The sequence below is a fragment of the Sciurus carolinensis genome, chromosome 4, assembly GCF_902686445.1.
Source record: "Sciurus carolinensis chromosome 4, mSciCar1.2, whole genome shotgun sequence".
NCBI lineage: Eukaryota > Metazoa > Chordata > Mammalia > Rodentia > Sciuridae > Sciurus > Sciurus carolinensis.
Window position 1 is genome coordinate 138874050 of NC_062216.1, and position 16186 is coordinate 138890235.

Genomic DNA, 16186 nt, shown 5'->3' on the forward strand with positions numbered 1-16186 from the left:
ATTTATGCTTCCCTTAAGCAGTATGAAATGTCCTTCTTTATCCCTTCTGACTAACATTGGCTTGAAGTCCACATTATCTGAAATGAGGATGGATACTCCAGCTTTTTTGCTGAGTCCATGTGCATGGTATGTTTTTCCCCATCCTTTCACCTTTAGTCTATGGGTATCTCTTTCTATGAGGTGAGTCTCTTGCAGGCAATATATTGTTGGATCTTTCTTTTTAATCCAATCTGCCAGTCTGTGTCTTTTGATTGATGAATTCAGGCCATTAACATTCAGGGTTATTATTGAGATATGATTTGTATTCCCAGTCATTTGGTTCATATTTAAAATTTTTGACACATCTTGGTTCCTCCTTTATTTGACAGTTCCTTTAGGATAATTCCTCCCTTTGCTGATTTGCTTCTTTGTTTTTTATCTCTTCCTCATGAAATATTTTGCTGAGAATGTTCTGTAATGCTGGCTTTCTTTTTGTAAATTCTTTTAGCTTTTGTTTATCATGGAATGATTTTATTTCATCGTCAAATTTGAAGGTAAGTTTTGCTGGGTATAAGATTCTTGGTTGGCATCCATTTTCTTTCAGGCCTTGAAAAATGTTGATCCAGACCCTTCTAGCTTTTAGGGTCTGGATTGAAAAATCTGCTGATATCCATATTGGTTTCCCCCTGAATGTAATTTGGTTTTTTTTTCTCACAGCCTTTAAAATTCTGTCTTTATTTTGTATGTTCGGTATTTTCATTATAATGTGCCTTGGTGTGAGTTGGTTGTAATTTTGTGTATTTGGAGTCCTATAAGCCTCTTGGACTTGATTTTCCATTTCATTCTTCAGATTTGGGAAATTTTCTGATATTATTTCTTCAAATAGATTGTTCATTCCTTTGGTTTGTTTCTCTAAGCCTTCCTCAATCCCAATAATTCTCAAATTTGGCCTTTTCATGATATCCCATAGTTCTTGGAGATTCTGTTCATGATTCCTCACCATCTTGTCTGTTTGTTCACCTTTGTTTTCGAGGTTAAATATTTTGTCTTCAATATCTGAAGTTCTATCTTCCAGGTGTTCTATCCTATTGGTTTTGCTTTCTATGGAGTTCTTAATTTGGTTTATTGTTTCCTTCATTTCAAGGATTTCTGTTTGGTTTTTTTTCAATATCTCTAACTCTTTATTGAAATGATCTTTTGCTTCCTGAATTTGCTCTGTTAACTGTCGATTGGTATGATCGTTCAATGCCTGCATTTGCTCTTTCATCTCATCGTTTGCTTCCCTAATCATTTTAATTATGTACATTCTGAACTCCCTTTCTGTCATTTCTTCTGCCATGCTGTCGTTGGATTCTATTGATGTAATATCTAGATTTGTTTGGGGCATTTTCTTCCCTTGTTTTCTCATATTGTTCAGGAATCAGTGGGTCATTAAGATATTGCAGATTTCCTCTATCAACTTATAATGTCCCTGAAGATTGCTAGTATATCCCCTCTTATCCTTCAGTAGCCTGAAGTCTTGGAGGAGGTTGATAATGCAGAGCTCCACAAAGAAGCTGCCTCTCTAGGGGTGGTGACCCTCAGGTGGCGTATATTCCTTGCTAGTGGGCAGAGGTGCCTCCACTTGTTGACCAATGGTCATCCAATGGGTAACTAGACTGCGGGCTGAGGCAAGGCCTGTTTGTGCCTGTGTCTCTGGTTTTACCGTCCCTGTGGGAAAACCTCCCCCGGCCGGGAAGACTCACTCGGTGGGGACGTCTTGCTGGTCAGTTGCCCTCCTAGAGGTTCCCCTCAATCTACAACTGCCACCTGGGCTGGGCTGTCTTCCTCTGCAACGATCCCAGGGGCCCGGACCTACGTCCTGGGGCTGGGAGCCTCACCCTTCGCAAGCGAGTCTCCTTAGGCTGCCTCTCCCACAGAATCTGCCCGCCACCCTGGAAACTTCGCTCTGCCCCTAGGCGTGTCTCTGTGCGGCTCTTCCAGCAAGAAGCCACCTAGCTCCTGGGACCCTGCTCTGCACCAATCGCCTGGCTATGCAGCCCCTCCTCTGAGCCACCACCTGGAGCCCCGTACAATAGCTCCGAGACCCAGAGACCCGCCACACACCTCCTCCTCCAGACAGCCGCCCGGTTTCCGAAGCAGTCACTAGGAGCCCAAGCGACTCACTTCACGTCTCCTCCTCCCGCCAACCACCCGTAGCCCTAGGCAGTCACTCCAAGTCCAAGTGACCCGCCCTGTTCCTCCTCCTCCTCCTCGGGGTAGCCCCCCGGGTGTTCAGGAGCGGTGGCTCCGAGACCAAGTGACTCACCACGCTCCTCCTCCAGGCAGGCCACCGGTGTTCAGGAGTGGTCGCTTTTAGTCCAATCAACTCACCACTCGCCTCCTCCTCTGGCAACCACCTGTGGCTCTGATGCAGTCACTCCTAGACCAAGCATCCCACCGCTCTCCTCCTACAGGCAGGCCACCAGTGTTCTGGAGCAGTTGTTCTGAGTTCAAACAACTCGCCACGCAGCTCCTCCTCTGGCAACTGCCTGTGGTTCTGATGCAGTCACTCCTAGGTCAAGCAACCCGCCGCGCTCCTCCTCTTCCTCCGGGCAACCTCCCGGTATTCAGGAGCGCTCGCTCTGAGTTCAAACAGTTCACCACGCAGCTCCTCCTCTGGCAACTGCCTGTGCTCTGATGCAGTCACTCCTAGACCAAGCGTCCCGCCGCGCTCCTCCTCTTCCTCCGGGCAGTCCCCCGGTGTTCAGGAGCGCTCGCTCTGAGTTCAAACAGTTCACCACGCAGCTCCTCCTCTGGCAACCGCCTGTGGCTCTGATGCAGTCACTCCTAGGTCAAGCGACCCGCCGGGCTTCTCCTCTTCCTCCGGGCAACCCCCTGGTGTTCAGAAGCGGTCGTTCTGGGTCTAAACAGCTCGCCATGCAGCTCCTCCTCGGGCAGCTGCCCGGAGCCCCAGTGGTTGCTCGAGTCCAAGCGCTGTGCTGAGCCGCCTCCTCTACGATGATCCCAGTTGTCCGTGTTTACCGCTCCAGCGGGGGGAGGGGCGTTTCGCTGAGCAACTCCACTAAACAAATTCCCTGCGTTCCGGGGCTACCGCCCCATCCGGGACGCTTCCCCAACAGGAGAGACTCACCTGGCGGCTTTGAGTTGGTCCCAAGTCTCTCACTATCTCCTCTTTTGAATCTTGCGCCCTGGAGCAATGTGAAATGCAGCCGCCCTCTAGTCCGCCATCTTGGCCCCCCCAGTTCATTTATTTTTATTTTCATTGTCACAGCCCTAAATCATGTAATAATGATTACATTTTAGAAATAGGGAAAGCTCCTAATTCTAAGGAGAACTTAGCATTTTTCAATTATTTCCTATTTTTTTGTGAGTTAACTATACCTTATGTCCTGCAAAGGTCCCTGTATTAAAGATCTGATCCCCAGCATGATACTGTTAGGAACTGCCCTGGATGGTAAAGAGGTAAGGCCAAGTGGGTGGTCCTTTGGTCACTGGGGTTGTGCCCTTGAAAGAAACTGTGGGACTCCGGTGTCTTCCTGTCTCTCATTATGATTTCTGGCTGATACAAGTGATTTCCCTCCAGTATAAGCAAAGGAGCTACCTAATATTGAACAGGAACAAACAGAACTCAAAGCCCAAACTTTTTCTCTTTATAAGTTAATTGCCTCTGGTATTTTGTTTTACTAATATGAAGCTAATATAACTTTGTTCCTAGCAAACCTAAACACAATGAATTTTAACAAATCTCTGTGTAATATCTGATATTGATTCTCTTCCAAATGTTTAAACCCATCTCACATCCCTCTTCATGCTGAATTTTGGTCATATCCATTCTGAACTGTCTTTAGTTCTTAGTCAAAAGGCACCTGCCATAAGGAATAAGGCATTTGGCAGAAACTGTCAAGTGAGTAAAACAGGAGGCAGTCATAGTTACCAAATCATTAATACTTGGTGTGGAGAGATGTTAAAATGGTAAAAAAAAAAAAAAAAAAAAATTGGAGGCAACACTTTATTCTTTGTTTACGTACTTTTATTTTATTACGTTCAGTGTAATCATGGTGTGTGTTAATTATAGTAGTCAATTTTATTTTCCATTCTTCAGACCTTGGACTTTTCCTTGAAGTAGGATTATTTTCCCTGTCAACAATGGTCTATTACATGCTAGCACTGTTTTAATATTTACAAGGTGTTCTTTTCAAGGTTTGAGAAATTTTGTTGTTATACTTGTAGATTTCAGCATATGAATATTAAGGAAATGAAAGCACATATGCATGGAGAAATATAGGATTGAATTAATTTTCTGTGAAATAGTCTGAAAATCATATTAGTCTTGAAAGCACACAGATTATTGAAATTGCAGTTATTTCAAGCTTGAACTAAATGAATTAAATAATTCTCTATTTCACTTTGCTTATGAACACATAGTCTAAAAATGATCAAATATTGATTGAAACCACATGTGAAGAAAATGATAATGAGAAAAATGATTATTTTAAGTAATGGTATTTAGTCATTCATTAGGAAAAAAGTATTTAACAAGAAGAAATATGCTAGTAAATGTTTTCTACACCACTGTCAAGTAATTGTTTTCTATATAGGATAAAATTTTATAATTTTTTTCCTAAAATTTAGTAGAATGCCCTTCTTAAATATACTTATATTATATTTATATATATGTATATTGTTCTCTGTTTTAGATAAGTAATATGTTTTCTTTTGAACATAAATGGCATGGTTTTATCTTCTGAGGAAAGATTTATCTTCTTTTAATAACATGACCTCTTCTTTCCTGCTATTAGGAGACCAATCTCACAAATCAACTTAGTACTTTAGATTATTACGTTTAAATAAAAATTATTTCACTGTCGGGTTTAATAATTTGCCATTGTCATTAAAAATTATTTCCCTAGAAGCTTGCCTGAAAGATTTTTCTCTCAAAAAAGATAGTTTTTAATATAATTTCAGAGCAGATTTTTAAAAAGTTGATTCTTTTCACAGATGTTTACCTGGATACCTAGTTGGCAAATGGCCTAAAGGAAAGCATATTCATGTTCACTGGGATTGTTTTGATGAATTTTTTGGGTGTCCAAGTAAAACAAACAAAAATGTGTGTGTGTGTGTGTGTGTGTGTGTGTGTGTGAGAGAGAGAGAGAGAGAGAGAGAGAGAGAGAGAGAAAGAGAGAGAGAGAATAAATGCATGATTAACCTATATTTGAAAGTAAAATATATTTCAGTCTCTTTCTATGGTAAATTATACATATTCTCAAAAACAGGTTCTTTATTCCCAATATTAGTAAGCTGTTTCCTCAGATATTTTCTAAATTAGTTACATTTTTGTCATTGATTAGATCAGGGCTTCCAATGTATTATGTTTTTAAGATATGCCTTCCCTTGTCTTCTCTTTCATATAGTTTTATTTGACTTTGTCCTAAGGTTGCTCATGATTGCTGACTTCTTACTAAAATTTGGATACCCTTTCTTTTTTCATAAGCAGAAGTTTTTTTAGATGAACACACTTGGCTATTTGTGAAGCATGTGTAGTAGAACATAAACCTCAGTCAAGTTTTAACTAATATGTTTGTGCTGTAGCATTTGGTTATGAAATCATACTAATGTGCAGACTGCTTTTGAATGAAAAACTTTCAGAATTAATTCATGAAATTTTTGTTCAATTTTTATTAAATTATCTAAACCAATGTATTTACTTTATAAGTCTCAAAGATTTTACATATATCTAATGAAATACGTTATATAAAAGTCAAAAATATGTGTATATCACTTTATATTGTATAAATTTCTATGCTTGCATTTTCTTCTTTTATCATTGTTATTTATTAATGTAATTTTCCCTCCTTAACTCTATATTCTTTGGTTTAAAGACTAATCATATCTTCCTTATTTTTGGATCTGCAGACTTTACCTTAGTAGGATATGTAGCAGATACTATGAAAGTTGAATCAATGATTGGATACTTGCATAGTAAAATGGCTTTAAATTAGTACCAAAACAGTGATTAATTCATAAATTTCTAGTGGGAAGAATGGAACAGCATTGTAACTAAGTAAATATGTACATTCATTTTCTTTCTTCAGGCTTCCTTTACAGCAGTTATCCTCAGACTAGCAGTGTAATGTCCCCATATTGGTGCATGACATTTGTATTGCCCTCAATGGCATATTGAAAGTAGATTTTAGAGGTTTGTGCCTCATGTAAAACTATCAAATTTTTGATACATTAAGACATACTTATAAGAAGATGCAAAAGTGAGCATGGATTGGGTGAATGGGCCGTGATTTAACTTTGTCTTCAGTTGAAAATATATAGATTTAAATATTTCCCTTTGGATAATAGAGATTACAAATATACATTCAGACAGCCATGGCAGTATAAAAATATGTCTCTAGGTAAAAGTAATGTATATTTTTCTTCTTTTGATAACTTCCCAACTGAAATTGATAAAAATTTGAGAATCTTAAACTCTGACATAGCACTCATTAAATGTCCTTTTTGTTGATTGTTCAACAGAAATTTATTTGGTCATAAACTCTTAGGTGACTGGGACTCCAGTTTTTTCATCTTATTGTTCAGTGTTTGTTACTCATATTCTGAATGATTTCTTTTGCATCTCAGAAAACAAAAACAAAAACAAAACTTTTGTTTCATTAGGTTCTGGAATGTCCCTCTAAGAAGGTTCATGTATTGAAGGCTTGGATTGCAGCTGATGGTGTAATTGGGAGGAGATAGAGACTGTAGGAGGTGGGGCCTAGTTGGAGGAAGTAGGTCCCTGGGCCATGTCCTTGAAGGGTATATCTTGTCTCCTGTTTCTCTGTCCCTCTGCCCCCCTGTTGTCATGAGGTGAGCAGCTTTGCTCTACTACACACTCCCTGCCATGATATTCTTTGTTGCTCTGACCCAGAAACAATGGAACCAAGTGACCGTGAACTGAAACCGCTGAAGCCATGAGTCAAAATAAATCCTTCTTCCCTCAAGTTGTTTATCTCAGGTATTTTGTCACAGTGAAGGAAAGCTGACGAACACAACTATTAAGTGTTCTATTCTAAGCTCCTATATTAGCCAATTATAGATTTAATATTAACAAGTAAAGTTTTTACATGAAGTATTTTCATATATATATATATATATATATACAGATATATATTAAATCAACATCTTTATTTTTTCTTGGTATGAACCTTGTCTTTTCTATTTATTGATAGTCTCATCAGAATTATATTTTCCTCTAATTTTCTCACATATATTATCTAGCTACATATCAATTTTTCTATCTAAATTTACAAGTTACATTGGAAAATTTTATCAGAGTGAAATTTAGCTCTGACAACTCCTGAAAAAGAAATATGAATAAAGGTCGTGTAAAACTTTTGTTGTTAGACTAGCTCTGATGTAGTCATCATGGTTGAAATATTGAAGAGTAGCTCTAAGAAGTAAGGAAAAATTGACTCCATCTAGTGGTCTCACAGAACTGGTGCAGTCTAATTTGACAAAGTTGTTTTCAGAGTGATGGTTGACAATTCAGATATCTAGATGGGCTAAGCAAATAAAATAAATGGAAGACAAATCAATTGAGAAAAAGTCAATTGTTGTTATGTATTACACTTTCTCTACAGTTATGGAAATATGGTGTAGCATACAGCATAAAATATACAAACATAGGATGTAGGAGAATAAATTTCAAATATTGACTGGAAAGCAAATGCAAATTCTCTATGATTAATGACCCCATGAATGGTAGTTTTATGGCAAAATGCTCAGCTGGTAATAGATTCAAATGATTAGTTGTCATTTTAGAACATTGGCCTGGTAGTGCTAGACCTTCCAATTTTTCCACAGAACCTGGTAATGTAGATTGGTGTATCAGTCTGTTTTGTGTTACTATCACAAAATACCTGAGGCTGGTTACTTTACACATAAGAAGGGATTATTTAGCTCAAAGTTTGGAGGTTAAAGAGTATGGCACCAGCATGGTTGATTCTCTTGAGGGTCTTCTTGCTATATCACAACAAGGTGGGTGTTCTCATGACAAGAATATGTGTGAGAAGAAGAGAGCCCATGGACAGAGAGGAAGCAAGAGAGATTCAGAGTCCAGGCATATTCTTTTTATAACAACCTGCTCTTGCAAGAACTAACTAGAGTTCCTTTAGAACCACTTTGCTCTTGTCCGAGGGTGATGCCGGCAACAACTTGATTGCCTTTTGACAGTTTCACCACTTCTCCATATTCTCGCACTGGGGACCAATCTTCCAGCACATGAACCTGAGGGACACTCTCAAACCATCTCTGAACCACAGTGCATATGAGACCTACTAAATTTAATATGTCAGCTTGTTTTTTAAAACGTATGATGTGGTCCCAGCTTAAATAGATCTTGAGACCATATTTGTCCTAGGACCTATTATTTTGATGTATAAGTTTCAACAAAAGGCCTTAAATTTCTTGATCTCATTTCTTTCAAAGGACAGAAGAGCTATGGGCATTTTCCAGAACATTCAACATTGGAAATGAGATTGAAATATGAAACTACTTGATTGGATCTTGGTTGAGGATTAATTTGATTCAACAACAAGCACTATTCAGAGTGTTGGAATTACAGTCACAAATAAGCAAAATCTTTTTCCTTTATCTCTCTTAGATTCGTACCTTAAATGGGATGCTCACCAGCATCATCACAGAGCCTAGTCACTTTCTGCATACACTGGAATGTTTGGCTATAATTTCCCAGTGTTTATCTTGGTTCTTGAGTACCATATAGAATTTGTTCATAATTTATATTTCTTTGGTATATTTTTCTTATAACTTTTTGAGGAGCATTTTGAAGTTCTTAAAACTTAGCACTCAAATATAGAGTTTGCAGTATAGGGAAGAATACAGGGAATTCAATTAGCACTCAAATATAGAGTTTGCATATATAGAGATGGTTTGAGAGTGTCCCTCAGGTTCATGTGCTGGAAGATTGGTCCCCAGTGCGGGAATATGGAGAAGTGATGAAACTGTCAAAAGGCAATCAAGTTGTTGCCGGCATCACCCTCGGACAAGAGCAAAGTGTTTCTAAAGGAACTCTAGTTAGTTCTTGCAAGAGCAGGTTGTTATAAAAAGAATATAGGGAATTCAATTAGCACTCAAATATAGAGTTTGCAGTATAGGGAAGAATATAGGGAATTGCAGTATAGGGAAGAATGAGATGGTTTTTTACTTTCTCTCTTTCATGAGAACCCTTAACTTGGACCACTTCTTCCCCCATCTACACAGAGACAGTGTGTAAAGAGATAGAGGAAAAATGGTCAGGATTCTGAATTCTCTGAACTTGTTCAAAAAGTGGGAGAGGTTGAGTGAAATGAAAGAAACCAGGAATAGCCAAGTGGGCCCAATCCTTCTCTTAAGCCTTCTCTGTTCATTATGTTGGACAGTCACATTCAAAGGCAAGCTGCCATCCTTCCATTTGCCTCCTGGGCTCCTGCAGGCCCTTGAGCTCTCTGCCTGATCCACAGTTGTCTTCTCACTTGTTTCTACTCCTGCCTCAGGTCTCTGGACTGCTCCTTGAATCTCCTGTGATTCCCCTTCTCTTTTACACTTTTGTTTTTGCATTCCCACTGCCTAAAATAATATAGATCACTGAGATCCACTTAGTCTCGACCCTCTGCATATCTTTGCTACAGAGTCACTTTCTTCCTGAAGTCTCCCTTGATTGTACCATTGACCCATTGACAATGACATTTAGTCCACATCCAGCACTCTCAACCCCTTTTACTCTGCTCTGTTCTCCAACCCCCCCATAGCTTTTAATATATATATAATATATTTATTATGTTTGTTTCTTTTATAAGTAGTCCATTTGCTAAGATATAAGCATCTGAAAGATAGAAATCTTTGTCTTGTTTTATTTAGTGATGTATCACCAGTGCTGAGGAAGACAAGGGAAGAGAGAAAGAGAGAACTTCTTATATTCCAGGAATCATCATGTTTTTTTTTAAAGTGGAATTTTTTTTAAGTGAAAGAATATTGAACTACTTAGGTTTGTCATACCTTGCACAGCCTGTTCTAATTGCCTGTGGAAAGATTTCTTGCAACAAATTATATCATTTGTGGGCTTATGGTCTATTTTGCCTTTATTTTCAGAAATTTCAAAAACACATATTAAGAAGGAAGAGACTTTGTATGTTAACAAAAAAAATGTAAAAAGTAAAAAGAAGTACATGTGTTTGGTCCAAAAGGAAATTGTGTTACATAAATAATTCGTATAAAAACTATAAAGAAAAAGTAATTGGCTTGAGGCAGTGGAAAGAGTAAAGAATATGATGTCAGTAATCCTAGGCACACCATTTACTACTTTTCTGAACATAGCTTAGCAATTCATTAGCTCCTAGACTTAATTACCTTATCTTCTAAATGGGAATAGCAATATAGTAGAGTCTATCTTATTTGCCTTATGAGTGTATGGAAGTGCTTTCCTTCTTAATACCTACTTGTTTCTTTCAACAGTTAACCCAAACTGCATCTAAATTTATAATTATTTTATTTTTCTTTTTACTTGAGAGATCACCTTTTAGAATATATGCTCCCTAGGGACAAATCTTTGTCTTTCTTTTTCAGGGTCGCTTTCCCAAATCTAAACATTATGTCTGCCACATAACAGTTGCTCAGAAAATATGTCCTAGGATTAAGCAAATGTAAGCCAAAATGTTCATATGACATAATAATGGTAGATTGGTTTATAATCAGATGTGATGCAGATGTCTGTTATTATTGTCACCATCTAAACCATTATCATTCTCATCATCAAATATGTGTTTCTCACCTTTTTTAACCCACTACCAGGGGGATGATCAACTTCAAGTATTCCTGCCTTAACCTACAAATTTATTGAAGTAATACAGAAAAACTTTGCTGATCTATTGATTTTGTAACAGGTCTCTAAACTGGCTGGTGTTTTGGTTAAGTATGGAATCAAAAAAGGTGACACTGTGGTCATCTACATGCCCATGATCCCACAAGCAATATATACTATGCTGGCATGCGCAAGGATAGGAGCCATCCATAGTCTCATATTCGGTGGATTTGCATCTAAAGAATTAAGCAGTCGCATTGATCATGCAAAAGTAAGTGCTTTCTTTGGGGAAATTGAGTTGTGGCTACCTATATTATAGCCATATTTACCTGTGGATGAATCATCTAAGAATATTCTTAATTCTTTTCATCTTCTTTTCAAATGGGGTACTTTAAATTTGTTTTTCCTTGGCATTTGTCTGTTAATCATGTGTTCTTTTTTGAGTCAGTTCTGTGTGCCAAGTGCTTAGAGAAACATGAACAATAAAATAAGGTATATGCCTTTCAAGTTACCTTGTTATACATTGGGGTATACAAAACATATAAGAAAAATAATTATTAATTTATTTATTCAACATTTATTTATTAGGTTCCCTTCATGTGGTTGGCACTGACCTTGGAAATGCATAATATATAATAGGTATCAAATGCATGGGCTAATTATTTTTAAAATCTATATACTTCTAGGAATGGGGTAATGACCCAATGATTAAGGGCTGAGAGGGATAGGGTGACATATTTGAATGGGATACCAAGATAAAAAATTTCATAAGCTGATTGTGAAATATTCTTGAGATACTGTATTTAAAACAGCACAGTGTCTGAGAGATAGTGTTCACTTAAAAATGTTATTATTGTTGTATGAGTTTAGCAGGGTCAATGAACATTTCCCTGTAAGTGACCAGAGAGTATCTTAGGCATTGTGCACAACCTAATCTCTGTTGCAGGCACTCAGCTCTGCTGCTGTAACACACAGGCAGACTCAGGCAATGTATCCACAATGGGCATGTCTGTGTTCTGATAAAACGTGGCAGAAATAGTTTACAGACCCCTAATTTAGGGGAAGAGACATTTCTTTTGGTTTCGGTGACTGAAGAGGGTTCTGTGGAAAAATGTGAGATTTAAATCAGGTCCTGGCTGAGATTCATCTGGAAGAGAATAATGTAGTGGGATCCAAATGCAGGGGAAAGAGTATGAAACAGGCATTAGTGGCAGGAAAGAGTAAAATCATTTGGGAGGAAACAAGTAGATTGGCATGACAGAGAAAAGAGAAATGTGAGCTTGCCAAGGCTGGTTTTGTCTAACCTGTAAACAAACCACTGTAAGTTTTTGAGCAGGTAAGTATCATGTTTTAAGCAATGTTAAGAGGAAACAAGCTTTGCAGTATCACACGAGTGAGGGGGGAGGCTGGAGACCTTAGTGAGATGCTCTGTAACATGTTCTGCTTTTGAAGAAATGGGAAATAGGAAGGAGAAAATGCCAGTGGCAAGACTGAGGAAGGAAAGTCCTTGTAGGAGTTAAGAGATGGCTGGTCTTTGGAGTTTCAGACACCCAAGACAAGATGTTTTTAGGGAAATAATTTGCATTCAAGGTCCTAGAGTGAGGCTTTGCATAGCATATTTCATCTGCTATAAGACAGGTTCCAGAACTAGAAAGTTATTTTGTGGACTAACCACCTCAGTTCTTATTTTTAACATGTTGTGTTATTGCTTGTGAAAAAAAAAAAAAAAAAAACCCTAGGGGTGGGGGGTGGTTTGATCAATCCATCACTGACCTGAAAATCCTTGGGAAGTTAGTGACATCTCTGAGGAAACTATAGGCTCCAGGTTTTAAGCTGTAGAAATGCTAAACACCATCAGACAAAGGTATTGGATATGTTATTTTCTTCTAAAAACATCTTAATAAGATATGAGGGAATTGAAATATATAAATATATATATGTACACATTTATAAATATGTATATAAATAAGGACTTAGCTAATGCTGTGCAGGAGTTTTCATTCATCACACACACATGTACAATCTTCTTAAGGGGTTGAGGCAATACATGCATAGTCTTATGGGCAAAGCTATAAGGAAAGTCAAATTTAAGGAGAAATGATGGAGATAGAGATACACATATGAGATATCTAGACAAAACTAATATTTGAAATCTCTGATTTTTATGACCTGATTTTCAAACAGATTGGCTAAAGAAAAAAATTTATTTTAACAGACAAAGATGAAAAGGATGTATTCTAACATGTCAGTCTAGACCCAATAAAACCTCTAATAAAGGTTGTTAATATAAATGTGAAAGGACTTATTTTTCCAGAAGAAGAGTCTAATTTTGACTGTATTAAATTATTCAAGTTCTGATATATTCTATTATGTTCTTAATTTGATATGTGGCTTAATTTCATTTATACAGAATCCTAATTTTATGGAATGTTAACTAGAACTATTTTTATAAGTATTACAAATATTAAAATGTAAATTATATTCAAATATCGTTTAAAAATACAATAAAAGGAAATAAGACTTATTTTTATTTTCTTTCCTTTTTTCCTTTGTTTTTCTTTTAAAAGTCAACTTGCTATAGTGGAAAGAGAAAGATTGTACAGTCACACAGAACTGGCCCGATTTCTGTCTCCACCACTTATAACCTGGGGCAAGCTTTGTAACTGCACTGAACCTCAGTCCCATGAATATTAAATGATATTGAAGAAGCAAAGAGTACTATATATGCATATATTTAGCACAGTATAAACTTTCCCTAGATGAAATGTATTGTAACCAGAAATCAGAATTCAAGAATAGATGCAATACCATGAAGTGATTAGCTGTCTCCTGAATCATTTATTATATGTCTCCTTTGCTTTGGAGTTTTTGGTGAAGAAGCAATGCATTTAAAAGAATAATAACATGTTCATTTCTGCAAATTAATGAGAATTTTCATTCAATTTTACAAATTTTATTGAGAGTATATGATGTGCCAGACCCTATACAGGCAGAGGAGATGAAAGACATCCAAACTTGACCTTGAACTGCTTACTATGCAGTATCGGGGATTAAAGAACACATTGACTATTTGAGGTATGTCCATCATATACCAAGGAGGGAGAATGACCCAAATGCAGTTGCTACCAGGGACACTGTAGCTACACCTGCATGTCTCGAAAAATGACTGGCAAATTGTCAGGTAAAGAAAAATTTGGAGGGTAGCTTATTGACAGGGTCATGTCCAAGCTTTGTGGAGCTTGATATTTAAATCACTTGGGAGTTATTTTGTGAAAAAAAAATATAAAATTAAAATTACAATATTTTGTGAACATGAATTTATCTTTAGAATGAGAACGAAAATTGTCAAAAGATTATTGGAGAGTCAGATCTTGTCCTTCTGTGGTCTCTAGGCATGTGGAAGAGATGTTCACATAGAAAGCCTTAGAAATGCTTTCTGATTACAGTCGGGCTGGAGCTCTCCAGCTAAGAAATGCTAAAGCCTCCTCCAAAACCATCTCTTATGAGTGTGTGTGTGCATGTGTGTGAGCATGCACGTGCAACTAAGGGTCCCAAAGGTTTACATTTCAGTGAATCATGGCACATACACATGTGCCAAAATATCTTTAGAAGATATTTTGTACAGCTTGTGTTTTAGGAGCATCACCTAAAGTGTGTAAGTTCAACAGGTAAGTAAGATTTATGTGGAAGGGATTAGGTCTATAACATTTGAAAAAGGGTATATTGGTTTTCAGGTCATTTATTCAACAGAGACCAGAATCATTCAAACATTTCCTTAGAAATGTTAAAACTGCCAATCTGCACCTGAAATATTGTGATTACTTTAACTGGGATTGTTAAAGCTTTCTTGATTCTTATTCCTGTTTTTTTTTTTTTTTTTAATTTTAGCCCAAGGTGGTTGTTACAGCATCATTTGGCATTGAACCTGGAAGGAAGGTAGAGTACATACCTCTTCTAGAAGAAGCACTAAGAATAGGTCAACATACACCAGACAAAGTTCTCATTTATAATCGCCCGAATATGGTAATTTGAATGTTTCATTTGATTCCTGTTTTGTTACTGTGTTAAGGATGATTCTGGTTTTGACCATTTGAAAGAGACACTTGGTCCATAAACACCTAGGATCAAGTGATTAATATATATATACTGAATGTGGTTGCTATTTCTGGTGGAAAAAGATATAAAAAATATTTACTGTTTTGTGAAAAACTAGGTTAAAATAAAAAGGTTGAAACAAAGAAATACTTATGATATTAATAGATTAGATTCTATGTATAGTGCTACTGTGTATGTGGCATCATTTTTTACTTTAAATTTTATAATATAAATGCTAATGAAAACTACCTACATACCTATCATTTGATTTTTAAGATATTCTTTTTGTAGATAATTTAAAAAATATTTCTGGTAACTCTGTGAGTTACATGATATCGTGATTTCTATTTTAAAAATGGAATCAGTGGACATAGAGACAAGTACCCTGCTTGATTAGTTAAGGGCCAGACTCGATTTGGACATTGGCTCCCTGACTGTGTGTTTTATCTCTTCATTGTGCTGCCTATTGGAGCGGTGTGATTAATTTGCATGTAAAATATTTTTTAAAAAAATTAAGACAGGCATTTAGGCCAGAAATAAAACTATGTTCAGGAAAATAAAGCATGAAAATTCTAAATAGGTAAATTCTGTGATCGATGAAGGAAGAAAAATACCGTAATATAACAATGAATACATTTTATAATACTGTCCCATTAACTTTGACCTGATGATCGCCTTATCTTTACATCCAAAGCAAGTCTCCAGCTATTTGTGGTGGGACCAAGTTGGATTCTTAGCAGATTAAAACATTTTTGCAGAGGAGAAATTACAAGGGTACAAAGAATCATGTACAATTTTGTGGAGCTCTTCAGAGGTTATCTACAGAAAATACTTAAATGACAAGATATGAGAACAAAGAGTGTTAGAACTGTGTCATTTTGATTATCACCTAGCAATTCCCATTGCCACATTAAATTCCTGAGTAAAGTTTTAGTAGTCTGTGGTTCATGAACTGCTGCACTCAGTAATTTTAATGTTCTTACTGTCTTGAGGAAGAATTTAAATTTCCTTCAGAGGACCACAAGCATATCTTTTCAGAATGCTTTGTAGCTATTTAAATCAAGAAATTCAAAGTGGCAATGAAGAAAGCTTTGGGTAAAGGGAGGTTCAAGGAATGACAGAAACACACGCAAAAATGTGTTTACATGATGTATGGTGCTATTCACACACATAGAGTGTGAATTCACAGAGAATTTGTGAAGAACTTATGATGGGCAGGAACCAATGCTAGCAACTTTCAAATGCTTTTTCTTATTTGATTCTCAA

At 36.9% G+C, this 16186-nt stretch overlaps 1 protein-coding gene across 5 annotated transcripts in view; it reads left to right on the top strand.

Annotated features, from left to right (window-relative positions):
* Acss3 (acyl-CoA synthetase short chain family member 3) overlaps positions 1–16186 on the top strand; it is a 175847-nt gene that overhangs the window by 43622 nt on the left and 116039 nt on the right. For 4 of the 5 annotated variants that reach the window (XR_007108471.1, XM_047551056.1, XM_047551055.1 and 1 more), the window contains 2 exons: positions 10908–11096; positions 14714–14848. Coding sequence is in view for 4 of the 5 variants with exons in the window: in XM_047551056.1 (XP_047407012.1) it covers positions 10908–11096; positions 14714–14848 (324 nt within the window). In the remaining variant the exon portion in view is untranslated. The remainder of the gene's footprint in view (positions 1–10907; positions 11097–14713; positions 14849–16186) is intronic. The other variant, XM_047551057.1, reaches the window with a different exon arrangement.